We start from the raw sequence: 16,544 nt of genomic DNA, 5'->3' as shown, positions 1-16,544 counted from the left end.
GCCCCGTCTAACAAATTGTATAAATAATTTTTAATTTCTTTTGGATTTGTTTATTGCTTTTAATTAGGACAATTAGAATTTAGACATTTTTAGCATAGATTAGAAGACTATAGACGTAATAGACGTAATAGCCCTAATAAGCAGAGAGATATAAGGTGGTATCTGCAGAATAATAATATTGGTTTAGTTGGCCTAACGGAAACTAGAGTAAGTAATAATTCCATTAATAAAGTTCATAATGGTTTAGGTAGTCAATGGTCCTTGGTTACTAATAATAGTGTATGTGAAGGAGGTAGAGTGTGGGTTATGTGGGATGCTGCATTGTTTCATCTGGAGGTGATTAGCTGTGAACCCCAGGTGATTCACTGTAAAGTGATCTATTTGCCTAATGGTCTATCTTGGTGGATGTCTTTTGTCTATGGATATAACAGACTCAGTGAGAGAGACCCATTATCGGCTTCTCTTATTGATATGCACCACTATGTTCAGGGTCCTTGGGTTGTTTGTGGAGACTTCAATAATGTTTTGAGGTATGATGAGAGGATTGGGTCTGCTGTTACTGAAACTGAGATTAGGAAATTCCTGGAGTGTATTGAACAGTGTGAGATTGCTGATATCCCTGCTCATTATTCCTTCTTTACTTGGAGTAACAAGCAAGATGGGGATGGAAGGAGGTTTAGTAGAATTGATAGGGTTTTGGTTAATATGGATTGGTTGACTATGTTTCCTGAGTGTACCACTAACTTTCTCCCTGAGGGGCTTTTTGATCATAATCCTTGCGTTATGGAACTTTGGAGAGCTGATGTAAGGAGAAGAGGCAGTTTCAAATACTTTAATATGTGGGGGAGAGGTGACAATTTTTTGGCTATTGTTGAGAGTGTTTGGCAGCAGCATATTAAGGGGATTAAGATGTTTCAGATTGTCAGGAAAATGAAAATGCTGAAACATGATTTGAGGAGGTTAAATAATGATGCCTTTGCTAATGTTGAGGCTGCTGCTAGAATAGCTAAGGTTAATCTTGAACAGCTTCAGATTCAGCTACAGGGTGATATCATGAATAGAAATCTTCTGCAGCAGGAGAGGCAGGCCAGTCATACTTACCAGGAGCTGGATAGTCCTAGGATTGATTTTCTTAGTCAGAAAGCTAAGACTAGTTGGATAGAGGATGGGGACTCTAACTCTCAGGTTTTTCATAGTGCTATTCGAAGTAGGAGAATGGTGAATAAAGTTGTTATGATCAAGGATAGGCATGGTGTGCTTCATCAGGATCCTAAGGGAATAGAGACAGCTTTTCTGGAATAATATAAACACCTTTTGGGATCTAGTAAAGCTGTTACAAAAGTTCATTACTCTATGATCAGAAGGGGAAAAGTTTTGAATGATGAGCATAGGAGCCAGTTATTGCAACCAGTGACTAATGCGGAAATAAAGGAAGCGTTATTTTCTATTCCTGCTAACAAATCTCCAGGACCAGATGGGTTTACCAGCCAATTATTTAGGGACTCTTATGATGTGATAGGTTCTGATATTTGCCAAGCTGTTAAGGAGGTGTTTGTGACTGGTAAATTACTTAAGCAGGTTAACTCTACTGTGTTAACTTTGATCCAAAAGAAAGCTAGACCTGAAACTGTTGCTGATTTTAGGCCTATAGCTTGTTGTAATTGAAGGAAATGTAGATTCATATACATGTTAACATACTCAAATATGTCAAAACTAATTTGTCATAAAATTAAAACGGATCTTATGCATGCAAACAATAATATAAATAGAGGAGAAATCATGTCCTTACATTGTAAATTTCGGCTATTAGGGCACAAGAGAGATCACCTTTCTCTTCTTGTTCTTGAGCTTTTCCAATGGAAGAATAAAGATCTAAGTGTAAGATCTCTCCCTATGTATTATACCCAAGGCTCCTCTTAATATAATTAATATTACAAATACTAGTTATAATATTAATCAAAGGTAGAAAATTGAACCAAAACTTTTATAAAACACTTATTTGTTTCGGTTTTTAAGAGAGAAGAAGAGAGGATTTTATCTCACTAGAAATCTCTATATTTGATGATAGAATAGCATGAATAATGATATACAACATTTTGTATATTATTAGGTAAAAATAAAACAAAAGCCATGATGGCTTTTGCCTTCTCAAAACCGGGTAAGAGGAGGAGTTTTTGGGGAGCCAATGCATGAACACCTTTGTCTTCACAAGAATATTAGGGTTGCATGGCTAGGAATGTAGGTAATCATTGTGTTCTTATAATAATTAAACAAACACAATATTAGCTTCCACTAACCTTTTATTTCGGCACAATGGATAATATAGAGTCCATATTATTTTTGTCAATTGTCTATATGTCACATGTCACATGTCACATATATTTGTTATGTAATTTTTATCATATCAAAAATCAACGTATTAATAAAAATACGTCACATACAAAAATTGACTTAGTAATTTCATAATTACTTATGCCAAAAATTTTACCAATTTATAAATCACAACTGATTGTATTTATAATAATTCATTCAATTTAATTGTTACATTAAACAATTATTTCATCCGAGTAATGATACAATTCAATTACTCAGACCGTATCTTATTTAATCACATTTCAATATGATACGTAAATTTTACTTCCAAAATCGTCCGTCAATTTTCAAGTAATTTAATTAACTCGTAACATTATACAATTAATTAAATAATCAATTAAGAGTGTTGCCCTTTAGGTATGACCTAGGGGGTCAACTGATCACCAATCACACGACAAAGAATGTCAAACTCTAGTCACCAATCATTACCGATATATGTTGACCAGTTGATGATAACAAAATTACTTCCCAATTGTATTCATTTTAATGAGACTTAAACATGTGATCATCATGATCAACAGTCGTGATCGCATTATTGTCGGAGGACACATATTCCAACAATCTCCCACTTGTCCTCGACAAGTGTGCGTCACCAATTCTCTTGTCCTATTACTATCTCCCACTCAATGCAAGGTGTCTTTCAGGTCGTACTTGCAAGTGATCATATCAAGAGTGGTTTCCTCGATCCGGAGAATAACTGATTGACCGGATTTATCCACTCTGGATACCTTCCGAGCGTGGCCACGCATTTCGAGTTCATTACTCCTCGAGAGTGGCCCCGAGATATTGTTATAACCACGACTAGGGGTGGACAATTCCTATCGCACTCATTCCTTGCTAGCCAGACCATCATAACCCAAAATATGCCCATTTGACCCCATTTACGAAGGTCGTAGTAACACAAATCAAAGTTAATCAAACTGTGCCATCTTAGGTGAATAGTCTTTAGTCAAAAGAATCGACTCATTTGAATACTATAGTAGCTCTCGCCACGACCAGGCTATATAAATTTGCGTAACTCTATAAGCGGTCATTAGGCCCGACAAAATGTTCCTAACAATCTGCCTATGTGATCGACTAGTCATCTCACATGACCGTATGGCACTTGAACTTGCCATCAATCGCCTCACACTCTAGTCACTTCGAGACGTCACCTCATATAAGTAACTATGGGCAAAAACAATGTTAATCCATGTTCACTTTAACGGGGTTCAATTGTCTCTACAACCCGTTTGGATATAACAATGTTCAAAGTGAGTTAATAATAACTCAAACGACAAGTGTCGACATCACACTCGGGTAGTCAATATCATATTACAACCTTGTGATGTTTATCATAAGTATAAACACTTATTGATTGCAATAGAAGTTTAACATCCCATGTGTCCATGTGTTCAAACTTCTTACACTTGCATTTTCCTTTACATTCATGTTTTCTCTCATAGCATGAATCTTACCAAGTACACATCAAGGTTCTCGACCTTGGTTTTGGTTCTTTAACTTGAAAGAACTTTCTTATCGCTCATCTCATAACGAACGAATTTGCGATGAATAATACAACTTATACTGATCAAGTGTTCCATCCACACACAATGCACTAGGTATATGTTTTGTAGAATCTTGTAACAATTTACAAGATTATTCAGCTTAGCACTTCTCACAAGTCCTAGCTTTACTAGGAAAGATTGTTTTTGAATAACTTCTTATTCAACCAAGCATCTTTCCAAAGCTTCTCATTTCTCTTTCTAGCTCGAAAGTTTTAGGATTCTCATATATCCTTACCTGTGTTCGGATTTCATATATATGTGCAACCTATTGTCACATAATCGAGTATTCCGTCAAACACCGAAATCGCTCATCGGATTCTACTCGAGAATTCATGACGTTTCTTTTATGGCTCACCAACCAATCATCATGCTCTTATGCATATGATTCAAAATTGGACACGTACATGATCATTCTAATGGCGGAAACATTAGTTACTAATAATCATGAGATCAACCGTTCTCAGGTTCAATGAACTACCATGACTGCTAATGGTAATCCCATTTTCATTCATATGAATAACCTATGTATATGTTGATATGATGTGTATCTCTTAATACTAATCCAACATTCCTGATGCAATTGGATTCATCATTGTCCATTTTCATCCAGAATTGAAAACTCAAACGCTTCTTTATGAAAGAAGGCATTAGCTCGTCATTCTTTAATGAGTAATGAGTTTTATACATTCAAGGATGATAACTCCCACTAAATTCCATGTCTTCACATGAGAATTTCCTAACTCCCACTCAATTCAACATATTTCAAAATTGACTTCTCAATCGAAATTTGTCAAAGATATAAATATAAATTGCTTTGCCAAGTTACTAGGATAAAACCATATATGTTCCCATCATATCCTTTCAAAAAGCCTATTTTGAAGTGGTCTCATCTCAACCTTACGGAAAGAGATTTTTAAATCTCTAACACACTCATGTCATAATGATGTGTAGTAATGTCATTATTCAAATATAAACAATATCTAGAATACGTCCCTCGCAAATACCCTTTTGGAAGGAGATTTAACCATTTCATAGCGAGGTTAAGCAATGACATTTGCGTGGTTAAAACGTTGGCTATTGAAGATATCGGAATATCAATCTTTGCAACTTAATCTTGATCATAACTAGTATGTTACTTTGATTCATTTAGGCTCTTAAGTAAAACTCATGATTGAAACTATTTGGTCAAAATTTATCATATAGAACTTAGTCAAAACTTGTTAAGACTTTACATTAGTCATTTTTATCCAAAACTTCTTTTGGTCTCCTCGTGTAGTTATTTTGAGAATTTACTCTTATGATTACTACACTTGGTCTCATTAGTTATATAGAACTAACTTGAGACCATAGATCTCATCTATTTGGTATACTATGTAAATAGATATACCTTTATTCAAATCATTTTCTCTTGTGTAGATCTACATTTACACAAGTACACAATTTTATCTTGCCTTGTGTGTTGTGTCCTCATTTTTCTCCCACTCTATCTTTAGAATAAATACACTATATATTCAAAGATAGCATATGAGACACTAATCAATGATGTTGAAGTATAAGGAGAACTATCTCATAGACAGACTAATAGTAATTGATTTCATGTGTGTACTTGGTGATTGACATACCTTTAAGAGAGTTCATAGACTCAAAATCACTTCATAAATGATCATACACAAGCCTTAAGCATGTGGACATATAATGAAACCCGTCATTATAATTGTCTATTAGATCACCTTTAAGTGAATGATCTTATGTTTCAAAACGCAAGCATTTAAAGATGAATTTTAGAACATTAAAAGGATAAATGATAAACGGGTGACTTGGGTTGCAAACCAAGTCACTATCATCCAAAATACAACTCATTATCCAAAATACTTTTCCATGTCGAACACGGAAACTCAAAGTTCTAGAATCCAAAACATAACTTAAAATAAGACAATGAAAAACAAAGCTCCATAAAAGCTATTCTTAGCTTCTCCATGGTTTCTCATGCTTGTTTTTCTTTTCCCTTGTCTTTGCTTGGTGGAGGCCCTATTTACAATAAAAAGGGAGATACATTATCACAACTTTGCATCATAATACCATAGTTGAATTTAGAAACATAAAAGAAGGTTAGTCATTTACCTACTGGAGTGATCTTTCCAGCTTTGATATCACCAAGGTATTTGGAACAATTCCTTTTCCAATGACCCATGCCGTTAAAATAATGGCATTTGTCAAGAGGACCCTTCTTGACTTTGGATGTGCTAGCTTCACAAGACTTAGCTTTGGTGAATGTGGGAGCTTGCTTCTTGCCCTTTCTCCCATTCTTGTTGAACTTCCCCTTACTCTTTGTGCTTATGTTAAGCACATCCTTGGGAGGGTTCACATTTAACCCCATGTCCCTCTCGGCTTGCACAAGTAACTTGTGCAACTCCTCAAGAGACACATCCTTGTCTTGCATGTTGAAATTCACCCGGAATTGCACATATGCCTTGACTTTAGACAAGGAGTGTAGAATCCTATCTACGATGAGTTCTTTGGGGATTTCAACCTTTTGAATTTTCAAGGTCTCGACAAGCTCCATGAGTTTGAGCACATGAGGGCTAACCTTTTGGCCCTCTTTGAAGTCGAGATCAAAGAATGCCGCGCCGCCTCATATTGGACGATCCGCGGAGTTTGTGAAAACATGGTCACAAGTTTGGAGTAAATCTCATTAGCATTGCCCATTTTGAAGGCTCTCCTTTGGAGTTCCGCCTCCATTGCAAATATCAATACATTTTTCATTGCGGCGGACTCCTTTTGGTAAGCCTCATAGGCTTCCCTAGTGGCCGCGGTGGACCTAGCGGAGGGTTCGGGTGGAGAGGCCTCGGTAAGGTAACGAAGCTTGTCGTCACCCTCGGCAGCTAATTTGAGTTGGGCATCCCACTCGGAGAAATTTGACCCATTCTTTTCAAGTTTACATCGATCCATAAAGGATCGGAGCCAAGATGAAGTAGCGAGTGGTGTAGCATTAGGAGTTGGTGTTGCCATTTGTTATGAATAAGAAGTGGTCTACAAAACAAAATATAAGGAGTAAAACATATGTCGTTTTAATTATACTCGTAAAAATGAATGATTTAAACAAGTTTTATGCATTTTTCTAGTGACCTCTACCCAACTAGAATAAATGATTCCAAGACCCAAATTCATATCGACTTAGGCACGGGGTAGCCGATGAAACCCTCATCAATATAACTCGGTGGATTAACCTTTTAATCGATTCTACTTTTAGAACTCTTGGTCGATAAAATTACTCTAATATTTATCTATAGCCCAAAACACATCAATAAGGGCACGGGGTAGCCGATGAAACCCTTATCAATTACTTTTGTTGAGTTCAATCCAAATTTCGAATAAATGTGTCCATTATCCAAACCCACATTAACTTAGGCACGGGGTAGCCGATGAAACCCTCATCAACATGAATTCGGTGGATTAGACATTTATCACCCACTTCCCCTACGTAACAAGGTTTGTACCCCGGGGTAGCCGAGTGCACTCCCTCACGAAATAGGTTTTCATGGTTTCTACTATTTGGTAAGGCTATGTCTCAATTGATAGTTTTAGCGAGAGGTCATGTCAATTTATTATCTATCACGTTTTAAGTGAACTAAAGCGGTGAACTACGATAATTCTAATTGACACGGTCGATAAACTCGATAAAAAGACAATGCATGTTTAGTTATGGCGATTTAGCGATGCATGTGACATAAAATAAAATGCAAGCATAAAATAAATAAATCCTAGTATGGCCTTCCTAAAAAGAAAAAACTATTAATCTATTACACATTCGGAAACCAACTCCATTGGTCCCTTGAACTTCGGTTGTGGTACGCATCTCGAGGTAACACCGTCTTTATGTATCGCCATTCTTGAAGTAATCCGTCTTTTGGAACTCCGGAATGAATAAAATTACATAATAAATTACATAATTTCCTATTATACATTTGTAACTAAAATAAAATAAATCTATTAAATTACAAAACGGTGATACGAGATCACAATAAAAATTACAACCGAATCGATATTCCCATACATTTCGGGAAATACCAATTAAAATCTAAGGCCATACTAAGTAAAATTACATAATTCAAAATTACATAAATTAAAATTATGACAATCATAAAGAAAAATGCAGCATTATAATATGTATAAACATGCGCAATTTTTATGCTAAATCGCCTTTTAATTAGCCAATATCGTATATTACTCGGTTTTTTTTTACGGATTTGCGTGATTTCAACATTTTATAATCACAAAAATGCATAAACTCATATTTATGCATAAGTTAATTACCCTAACCTCTTAGGACTCAAAATATAGTCTTCACTAATAATTTGACCATAATTAACCTTTATTTACAAAATTGTTCATAAATGGACCAAAAAATTTCAAAAATAAGCCATTAAACTTCAAATAAATCGAAAAATTTCAAATAAATTCAAAATTTGAAATTTAAATTCATGAACGTTCTGGAAAAATTCCATGACACTCATAATGTTCAAAATCTTAGGTTAAAAATTTCAAAATTTTCCGGAAAAACAATGTTGCGGTTTATCGATATTTAATAAAATAATCATAAAAACATGGAAAAATTATTTTCATTAACCTTTCAATTTTAGATCTGAAAAAAATATAATAAAATGCAACATTAGACGTTTTTCCTAAGTCATAGATTATATTTTATTAATTTTCACTAATAATGTCACTATTTATGCCATTTTTCTTCAAAAATTCATAAATCATGCTAAAAGACTTCTTTATAGCCAATTATTTTACACACATCTTGTAAAATTGCATGTGACAACATATAAATTTTCTATGACCAGATTCGAAATTTAACTCATATTAACCTATTTTTCTCTTAAATCCGAATTTAATGATGAAAAATTCATTTTTCGAGCATAACAAGTCCAAAAATTATGAAAATTTACAGGTTATCTCAAAATAATATATGTAACAACATATCCAAAAACCAAGTGAAAATTCGAAGTATAGCTATTTTTAGACCAAAAATGACATTTTTACTCATAAAATCACATTTAAATGCCATTATTGTAAATTATGAACAATAAAAATCCGAAAAATTAACCAAAATATCCTAAAACACTTTAGGACCAGAAATATTAACATGCATGTAATAATTTCGTGATATATCATAATAACACAAATTTTACAAGTTTTATTTTGTTATTCATATAACTCGGAAAAACTTTTAACCAATTTGCATGCAAACAACCGTGGCTCATGATACCGATTGAAGGAAATGTAGATTCATATACATGTTAACATACTCAAATATGTCAAAACTAATTTGTCATAAAATTAAAACGGATCTTATGCATGCAAACAATAATATAAATAGAGGAGAAATCATGTCCTTACATTGTAAATTTCGGCTATTAGGGCACAAGAGAGATCACCTTTCTCTTCTTGTTCTTGAGCTTTTCCAATGGAAGAATAAAGATCTAAGTGTAAGATCTCTCCCTATGTATTATACCCAAGGCTCCTCTTAATATAATTAATATTACAAATACTAGTTATAATATTAATCAAAGGTAGAAAATTGAACCAAAACTTTTATAAAACACTTATTTGTTTCGGTTTTTAAGAGAGAAGAAGAGAGGATTTTATCTCACTAGAAATCTCTATATTTGATGATAGAATAGCATGAATAATGATATACAACATTTTGTATATTATTAGGTAAAAATAAAACAAAAGCCATGATGGCTTTTGCCTTCTCAAAACCGGGTAAGAGGAGGGGTTTTTGGGGAGCCAATGCATGAACACCTTTGTCTTCACAAGAATATTAGGGTTGCATGGCTAGGAATGTAGGTAATCATTGTGTTCTTATAATAATTAAACAAACACAATATTAGCTTCCACTAACCTTTTATTTCGGCACAATGGATAATATAGAGTCCATATTATTTTTGTCAATTGTCTATATGTTACATGTCACATGTCACATATATTTGTTATGTAATTTTTATCATATCAAAAATCAACGTATTAATAAAAATACGTCACATACAAAAATTGACTTAGTAATTTCATAATTACTTATGCCAAAAATTTTACCAATTTATAAATCACAACTGATTGTATTTATAATAATTCATTCAATTTAATTGTTACATTAAACAATTATTTCATCCGAGTAATGATACAATTCAATTACTCAGACCGTATCTTATTTAATCACATTTCAATATGATACGTAAATTTTACTTCCAAAATCGTCCGTCAATTTTCAAGTAATTTAATTAACTCGTAACATTATACGATTAATTAAATAATCAATTAAGAGTGTTGCCCTTTAGGTATGACCTAGGAGGTCAATCGATCACCACCGTCACACGCGATAATGTCAAACTCTAGTCACCAATCATTACCGATATATGTTGACCATGATTGAATAACAAAATTACTTCCCAATTGTATTCATTTTAATGAGACTTAAACATGTGATCATCATGATCAACAGTCGTGATCGCATTATTGTCGGAGGACACATATTCCAACAGTAATGTCATTTACAAATGCATTACCAAGCTCATATATAAGAGAGTAGTTGTTGTGTTGCCTGATATTATTAGCCCTAATCAGAGTGCATTTATCAAGGGTAAGGATATTGTGGACATCATCCTCATTTGTCAGGATCTTGTAAGGTTGTACAAAAGAAGGGTGTGTTCCCCTAGATGTATTATGAAAGTTGATTTAAGAAAAGCATATGATTCTATTGAATGGCCATTCATAGAACATATGCTTAGGGCTTTGGATTTTCCTGCCACCTTGGTTGCTCTTATTGTGGAATGCATTTCCTTTCCAATGTTTACTTTGTCTCTTAATGGCAGTAGCTTTGGATTTTTTGAGGGTAAAAAGGGTATAAGACAAGGAGATCCAATGTCACCTCTCTTGTTCACCATTTGTATGGAATATTTTTCCAGAATTCTGGATGTAGTGGTGCAGAGAAGTGAATTTAAGTATCATCTAATGTGTAGATCTTTGAAGCTATGTCATCTATGCTTTGTTGATGACTTGCTCTTGTTTTGTAGAGGGGATGCTGACTCTGTGACTGTTATTATTAGGGCCTTCCTGACTTTCTCAGCAGCATCAAGGCTTGATATCAACAAGGATAAATCTGAGATTTTTTGTAATGGGATACCTCCTCAAGAGCTGCATAGCATTCTGCAACTGTCTGAGTTTCACATTGGTGTTTTCCCTTTCAGGTACCTAGGAATACCTATTTCTTATAAAAGAATATCACTGGGTGACTGCTCGAAGTTGACTGAGAGGATGGTAAGCAAAATTAGAGGATGGGGTATGAGAAAGTTGAGTTATGCTGGGTGGTTAGTTTTGGTGAAATCTGTATTGACTCAGCTGCATTCCTATTGGGCTAGGATTTTAATTATCCCCAAAATGATTATTACTAAGATCATAAATATTTGTAGAAATTTTTTGTGGGAAGGAACTGAAAGTTATCACAAGAGTCCTCCTATTTCCTAGGAACGCATCTGTCAGGATATGAAGATGGCAGGCCTGGGTGTTATTAATAGCATTGTTTGGAATATTGCTATGGTTGTCAAATATACCTGGTGGGTGGCTAGTAAGGCAGATCACCTATGTATTAAATGGGTTAACCAAGTATATATTAAACAACAAGATTGGTTCTCTTACTCTCCTACCTTGAATACTAGTTGGACCTGGCGTCAAATATGCAAAGTGAAAGATAAACTGAAACTGGGTTACCAGAACAGTAAGTGGTGCACGAATAATGGGATCTACACGACTGCTGAAGGTTATAAGTGGTTGATGGGTACTCATGATACTGTTTGGTGGCATAATTTAGCTTGGAATAGAATGAATGTGCCTAAGCATTCATTTATTGTCTGGTTAGCTGTTCAGGGGAGACTTTATACTAAAGATAGACTGGTGCATTTGGGTGGCAATGGAGATACTGTGTGTTACTTATGTGGGATGGATGTTGAAACTCAGAACCATCTATTCTTTGAATATCCTTTCAGTCAGGTTTATTTAGACTTGGTGAATAACTGGTTGCAGTGCTATATCCCTAAGCAGAATTATATGGAGTGGTGCAGGGGACTGCCATCTAGGTGTTTGATGAAAAAGCAGGTCATCTGGGCTGGTGTGGCAGCTCTTATTTATCTTGTGTGGATGGCCAGGAATAGATGCAAGTTTGATTCGGTTGTTAGTCATCCAGAGGTTCTGGTGAAGCAGATGAAGCAGCTGCTGAGTGTTAGAGTAAGAAAAAGAATGTACTATCAAGCATAGGGGATCTCTGAGGTGGTGTGAAAGTATAGGTCTTGTTTAAGAGTAGGTCTTGTTTACAGGAATTGTAATGAGATGTTGAATCAGTTTAGCTGGTAAGCTAAGCAAATTGGTGTTGTAATGCAACGTTATATCAATATAAGAGTTTACATTTCACCAAAAAAATAGAAGACTATAGACTGTTACTTTTCATATTTGGTATTTTGGGATATTTTTGCGAGTGTTTTTATGCAGGTTTGGGGAGTTATACACAAATTCAAAGGCTTACATGAGGAAAAGAGCTCGATCGAGTACTTTAATTTTTGTACTCGATCGAGTGAATTTTGTTCGATCGAATGATTCCATACTGCTCGATCGACAAAAGATGAAAAGAGGAGTACTCGATCGAGTAACTTTTTACTTGATCGAGTAGATGAATACAAGAAGCTCTCGATCGAGTTGTTTTAAATCACTCGATCGAGTGATTTTGCAAAGGATACGCAGGGAGTCTCTTTAACTTCCTTCTTTTTTCTTATTACTTCTTTTCCCTTTTCATTATTTCGTCCCTTCTCCTTATTTGGATCAAACAACCCCCAAAGTCCTCCATTTTCTTACCCATTTACCAAATCCACCACCTACATTTTGTTCCTTGTTAATTAATCGTCATTTGCCCTCTATTTCCCCTTTGATTCTCGTTGTTTTACACGGTCAATTAGAGGTTTTAGGGTTTCGCGGTTTTTCGATAAAAAATCGCCCAATTTGCTTGTTGATTGTCGATTAATTGCTATTTTTAGGTTCCTTATCATCAAGTAAATAATTCCAATACTTCTTTGCATTTTAATTTCATTAATTTTGTTTTTATGAAGTAAATTAGGAATTAGGGTTCGGTTTTCATCCTGGGTCGAATTTTTTTTTTTCCCCCGACTATCATTGTGTTCTTATGCTTAATTTACCCTACTTGATGATTAATTCCCTCACCTCATTTATTTTTACATGCTTAATTCGAATTTTATGGGAAATTTGCGATTAGGGTTAATTTCAGTCGAAATTCTCGACTGTGAATTGGATTTTTCCTGCTGCCATATGCTTTATTGCTTCAATTGTTGCTTAATGTGCTGCATTCGTCTTCTGCTACCCTTCCCCTATCGCTGTTTACCTGCTTCATTCGACTTATTGAGGAAAAATTTGGGAATTAGGGCTGCTAGTCGAAAACTTCGACTGTTTAGGGAAAATTCTCTGCTGTTTTCACGCTGTTTTCTTATCAGTTTCCCCTAGCCTATTTGACTAGGATGGATTCTAGCTCCATGCCTTCTACGAGCTCTGCTGCCAGTCCGTCCTTGTCTCTGTCTGAGACGGTAGTCCCTGCTGCTACTACCGTCTCCGCTCCTACCAGTACCCCTGTGTTCTTAGTTTATGCTACTGGTACCATTTTTACACCTGCTAGCACTGCTGCTAGCTCCGTTTCAGCCACAGTTGCTAGCACTGCTGCTAGCCTTTTTTCCTCAGTGGCGGTCTCTGCTGCGTCCACTGCTGCAGCTTCACTTTTACCTGCAGTCGCAGTTGTTTTCAGACCGGCTCTAGTTCCTCGTACCGTCAGTGGACGGTCTTCTACTTCAGGTTCTAGAGGCTGCGATCGTGGTCGTGCTACACCTGCTGCTGGCCGTGTTACGATTCGAGTGGACGACACCCTCGACTCCCACCCTGAGTTCCCGCAGGTAATTTTTGTTAATGGTGTACATCGTACTAGATTTTATAACTTAGTTGACTGCGAGTTTCTTCCTACGCGTTTTCTTTGCCGTACGTCACTTGAGAGGCTTGGTTTCTATGAGCCAGTCTGTGAGCTTCTACGGGGCACGGGGATGGCCGGACTCATCACTATGAGTGGCCATACCTTTCGGGAGCTGAGTCTTGAGTTCTTCAGCTCCTTCACCTTTTCCTCCGGGGCACACGACGCTGCCCCCACTAGCCTTTCTGTGACTTTCCGGTTGTTCAACCAGACTTTTTCGATGACATTGGAGGATTTTGGTACTAGACTCGGACTTTCCTTTACGGGCGCCACTGTTGCCCCTAGGAAGGTCATTCCTCAGCTTTGGCGGACCTTGGCCCAGACCACCATTCCTGAGCGAAAGCTCGCTCAGGTCCACCTTCGCCTTGCCCGTTACTTTCTTAGACTGATGGGGAGCACTATTTTTGTCGGAAGGAGCCAAACAACATCAACAAAAACGAGCTCTCCATCTTAGGCGGTTACCTGAACATCGACTGCGAGGGTCCCTTTACCCTCAACATCGCCTACTTGACCGCCCAGTACTTCCAGGCTCAGGGAGAGAAGATCACGGGCACTATCGTTAGCGGTGTCATAGCCACCATTCTTGCCCTCTCTCTCCTCCAGGCCTTGCCTCGTGACCTACCGTACATCGAGGGAGATAGGTACCTGAGCCTAGAGACTATGCACTCTCAGACCTGGCTGACTTCTGACTACCGGACTTGGAAAATAGACGGTTCCTTGTCCGTGGACCTATCTTGCACCACTCTCCCCTGTCTAGCCCCTTCGCCTACTGTTGCACGGGGCGCCCGACCACCACCTGTACCCGAGTACCACCTACCGATCCGCCCACCTACTACCTTACCCGCCGCTAAGAAACGGCGTAGACTTGAGACCGGAGAGGGATCCGCACCTTCCACGGGTGGCCAGACTTCCACGGCCACACCTACCCCGATCCCTACTCCTACTCCTACTCCCGCGCTTGCTGACTAGACACAGCCGGTCCTACCGGCTAATTTTGTACTTCCTCCACCCTTTGAGGCGTCCTCGGTAATGGACCAAGGGCGCCGTTACGGTTTGTTGATTGAGATTACAGAGATACAGGCTCGTATGGAGCGGGACATAGCTTTGACTTTGTTCCCTCTATACGAGTATCACATGAGGCGACACCGTGCGATCCCAGAGGGTTGGCCATACCCTTCCTTCTATCGGTTCCCAGCTGAGGGGTATCCGGAGTCTGTTAGTGAGGAGGAGGAGGACGAGGACCCGGTGGCGGCAGCGGAGAGAGCTCGAGCTGAGCAGAGGAGGAGGAGAGAGCAGGAGGAGGATCCAGACTACACGGTGATGGTGGAGGACGTGCGTGACGACGAGCCTGACGAGTAGCAACTGGTCTACTCACTTCCCCAGTTTTCTGGCTGGTTTGAGGAAGTTCGTATTTTGTATATCCCATCTCACTCTTTTATTTTGTCTCCTTTTTATTTTTGTTTTTATTTTTCTTTTATAGGTTGTATATGTCAGAAATATATATCTCATTACTTGACATATTTATATATGTTATGATTTAATTTAGTCATAAAATTAAACATTGATCTTATGCATGCAAACAATAATGAAAATAAGGAAGAAATCGTCAACCCTTACATTGATATTTCGGATTATTGGGCACAAGTAATATCTCCTTCTTACTTGTTCTTGAGCACTCCTAAAATGGAAGAACAAGGATTCAAGTGTAGAATCTCTCCCAAGGATTAATACCCAAGGTAATCTCTTAACAAAAATTAATATTATTATTACTAGAACAATATTAATTTAAATAAAATGACCCAAAAATATTTATTTGGTTCTCTTAATTTCGGCTAAGAGAAGGAAAAGGAAGAAGAAGTTTTTATCTCTCTAAAAACTCTATTTTTGATTGTTGAATGAATGAATGAATACACTAACATTTCATCTAGTGTATAAGGTAAAAATTAGAGGAAAACCCCATGGTTTTCTCCTTCTCAAAACCGGGTAGAGGGAGGGGGTCAAAGGGCCAATGCATGAGTAAGGTTGTCTTCACAAGAACAAGTAGGCTTGCATGGCTAGTTTTAGGCAAATATGATTATGTTTACCACTAATATAATTAACATAATAATTTCCTAAAACACCCCATTATTTCGGTTATATTGAGATAAAATGGATTCCATTTTATCTTTGTCAATTTGTCACATGTCACATGTCATGTAAAATTGTTATGTATTTTTAACATATTAAAAATCAACGCATTAATAAAATACGTCATATACAAAATCGACTTAGTAATTCATAATTACTTGTACCAAAATATTTTACCAATTATAAATCACAACATCTTGTATTTATAATAAATTATTCATTCAATTGTAATTGTTTCCTTAAACAATAATTTCGTCTAAGCAATAAAACAATTCGATCACTTAGACCGTATCTTATTTAATCAAATTATAATGAGATACGTAAATATTACTTCCAAAATCGTCCGTCAATTTTAAGCAATTTAATTAACCCGTATCGTCATACGATCAATTAAATAATCAATTAAGAGTGTTACCCTT

The 16,544-nt window shown here is 36.6% G+C and overlaps 1 protein-coding gene across 1 annotated transcript; it reads left to right on the top strand.

Moving 5' to 3' along the window:
* Nucleotides 1-306: 306 nt before the first annotated feature.
* LOC141632810 (uncharacterized) lies at nt 307-1,302 on the top strand. The gene has a single exon (XM_074445322.1). It carries the CDS (start codon nt 307-309, stop codon nt 1,300-1,302), a length of 996 nt encoding a protein of 331 aa, XP_074301423.1.
* The last annotated feature ends 15,242 nt before the right edge of the window (nt 1,303-16,544 follow it).

The sequence above is a fragment of the Silene latifolia genome, chromosome Y (assembly GCF_048544455.1).
Source record: "Silene latifolia isolate original U9 population chromosome Y, ASM4854445v1, whole genome shotgun sequence".
Classification (NCBI taxonomy): domain Eukaryota; kingdom Viridiplantae; phylum Streptophyta; class Magnoliopsida; order Caryophyllales; family Caryophyllaceae; genus Silene; species Silene latifolia.
The sequence above is the reverse complement of the archived record's forward strand: the minus strand, read 5'-3'. Positions and strand labels throughout refer to the sequence as shown.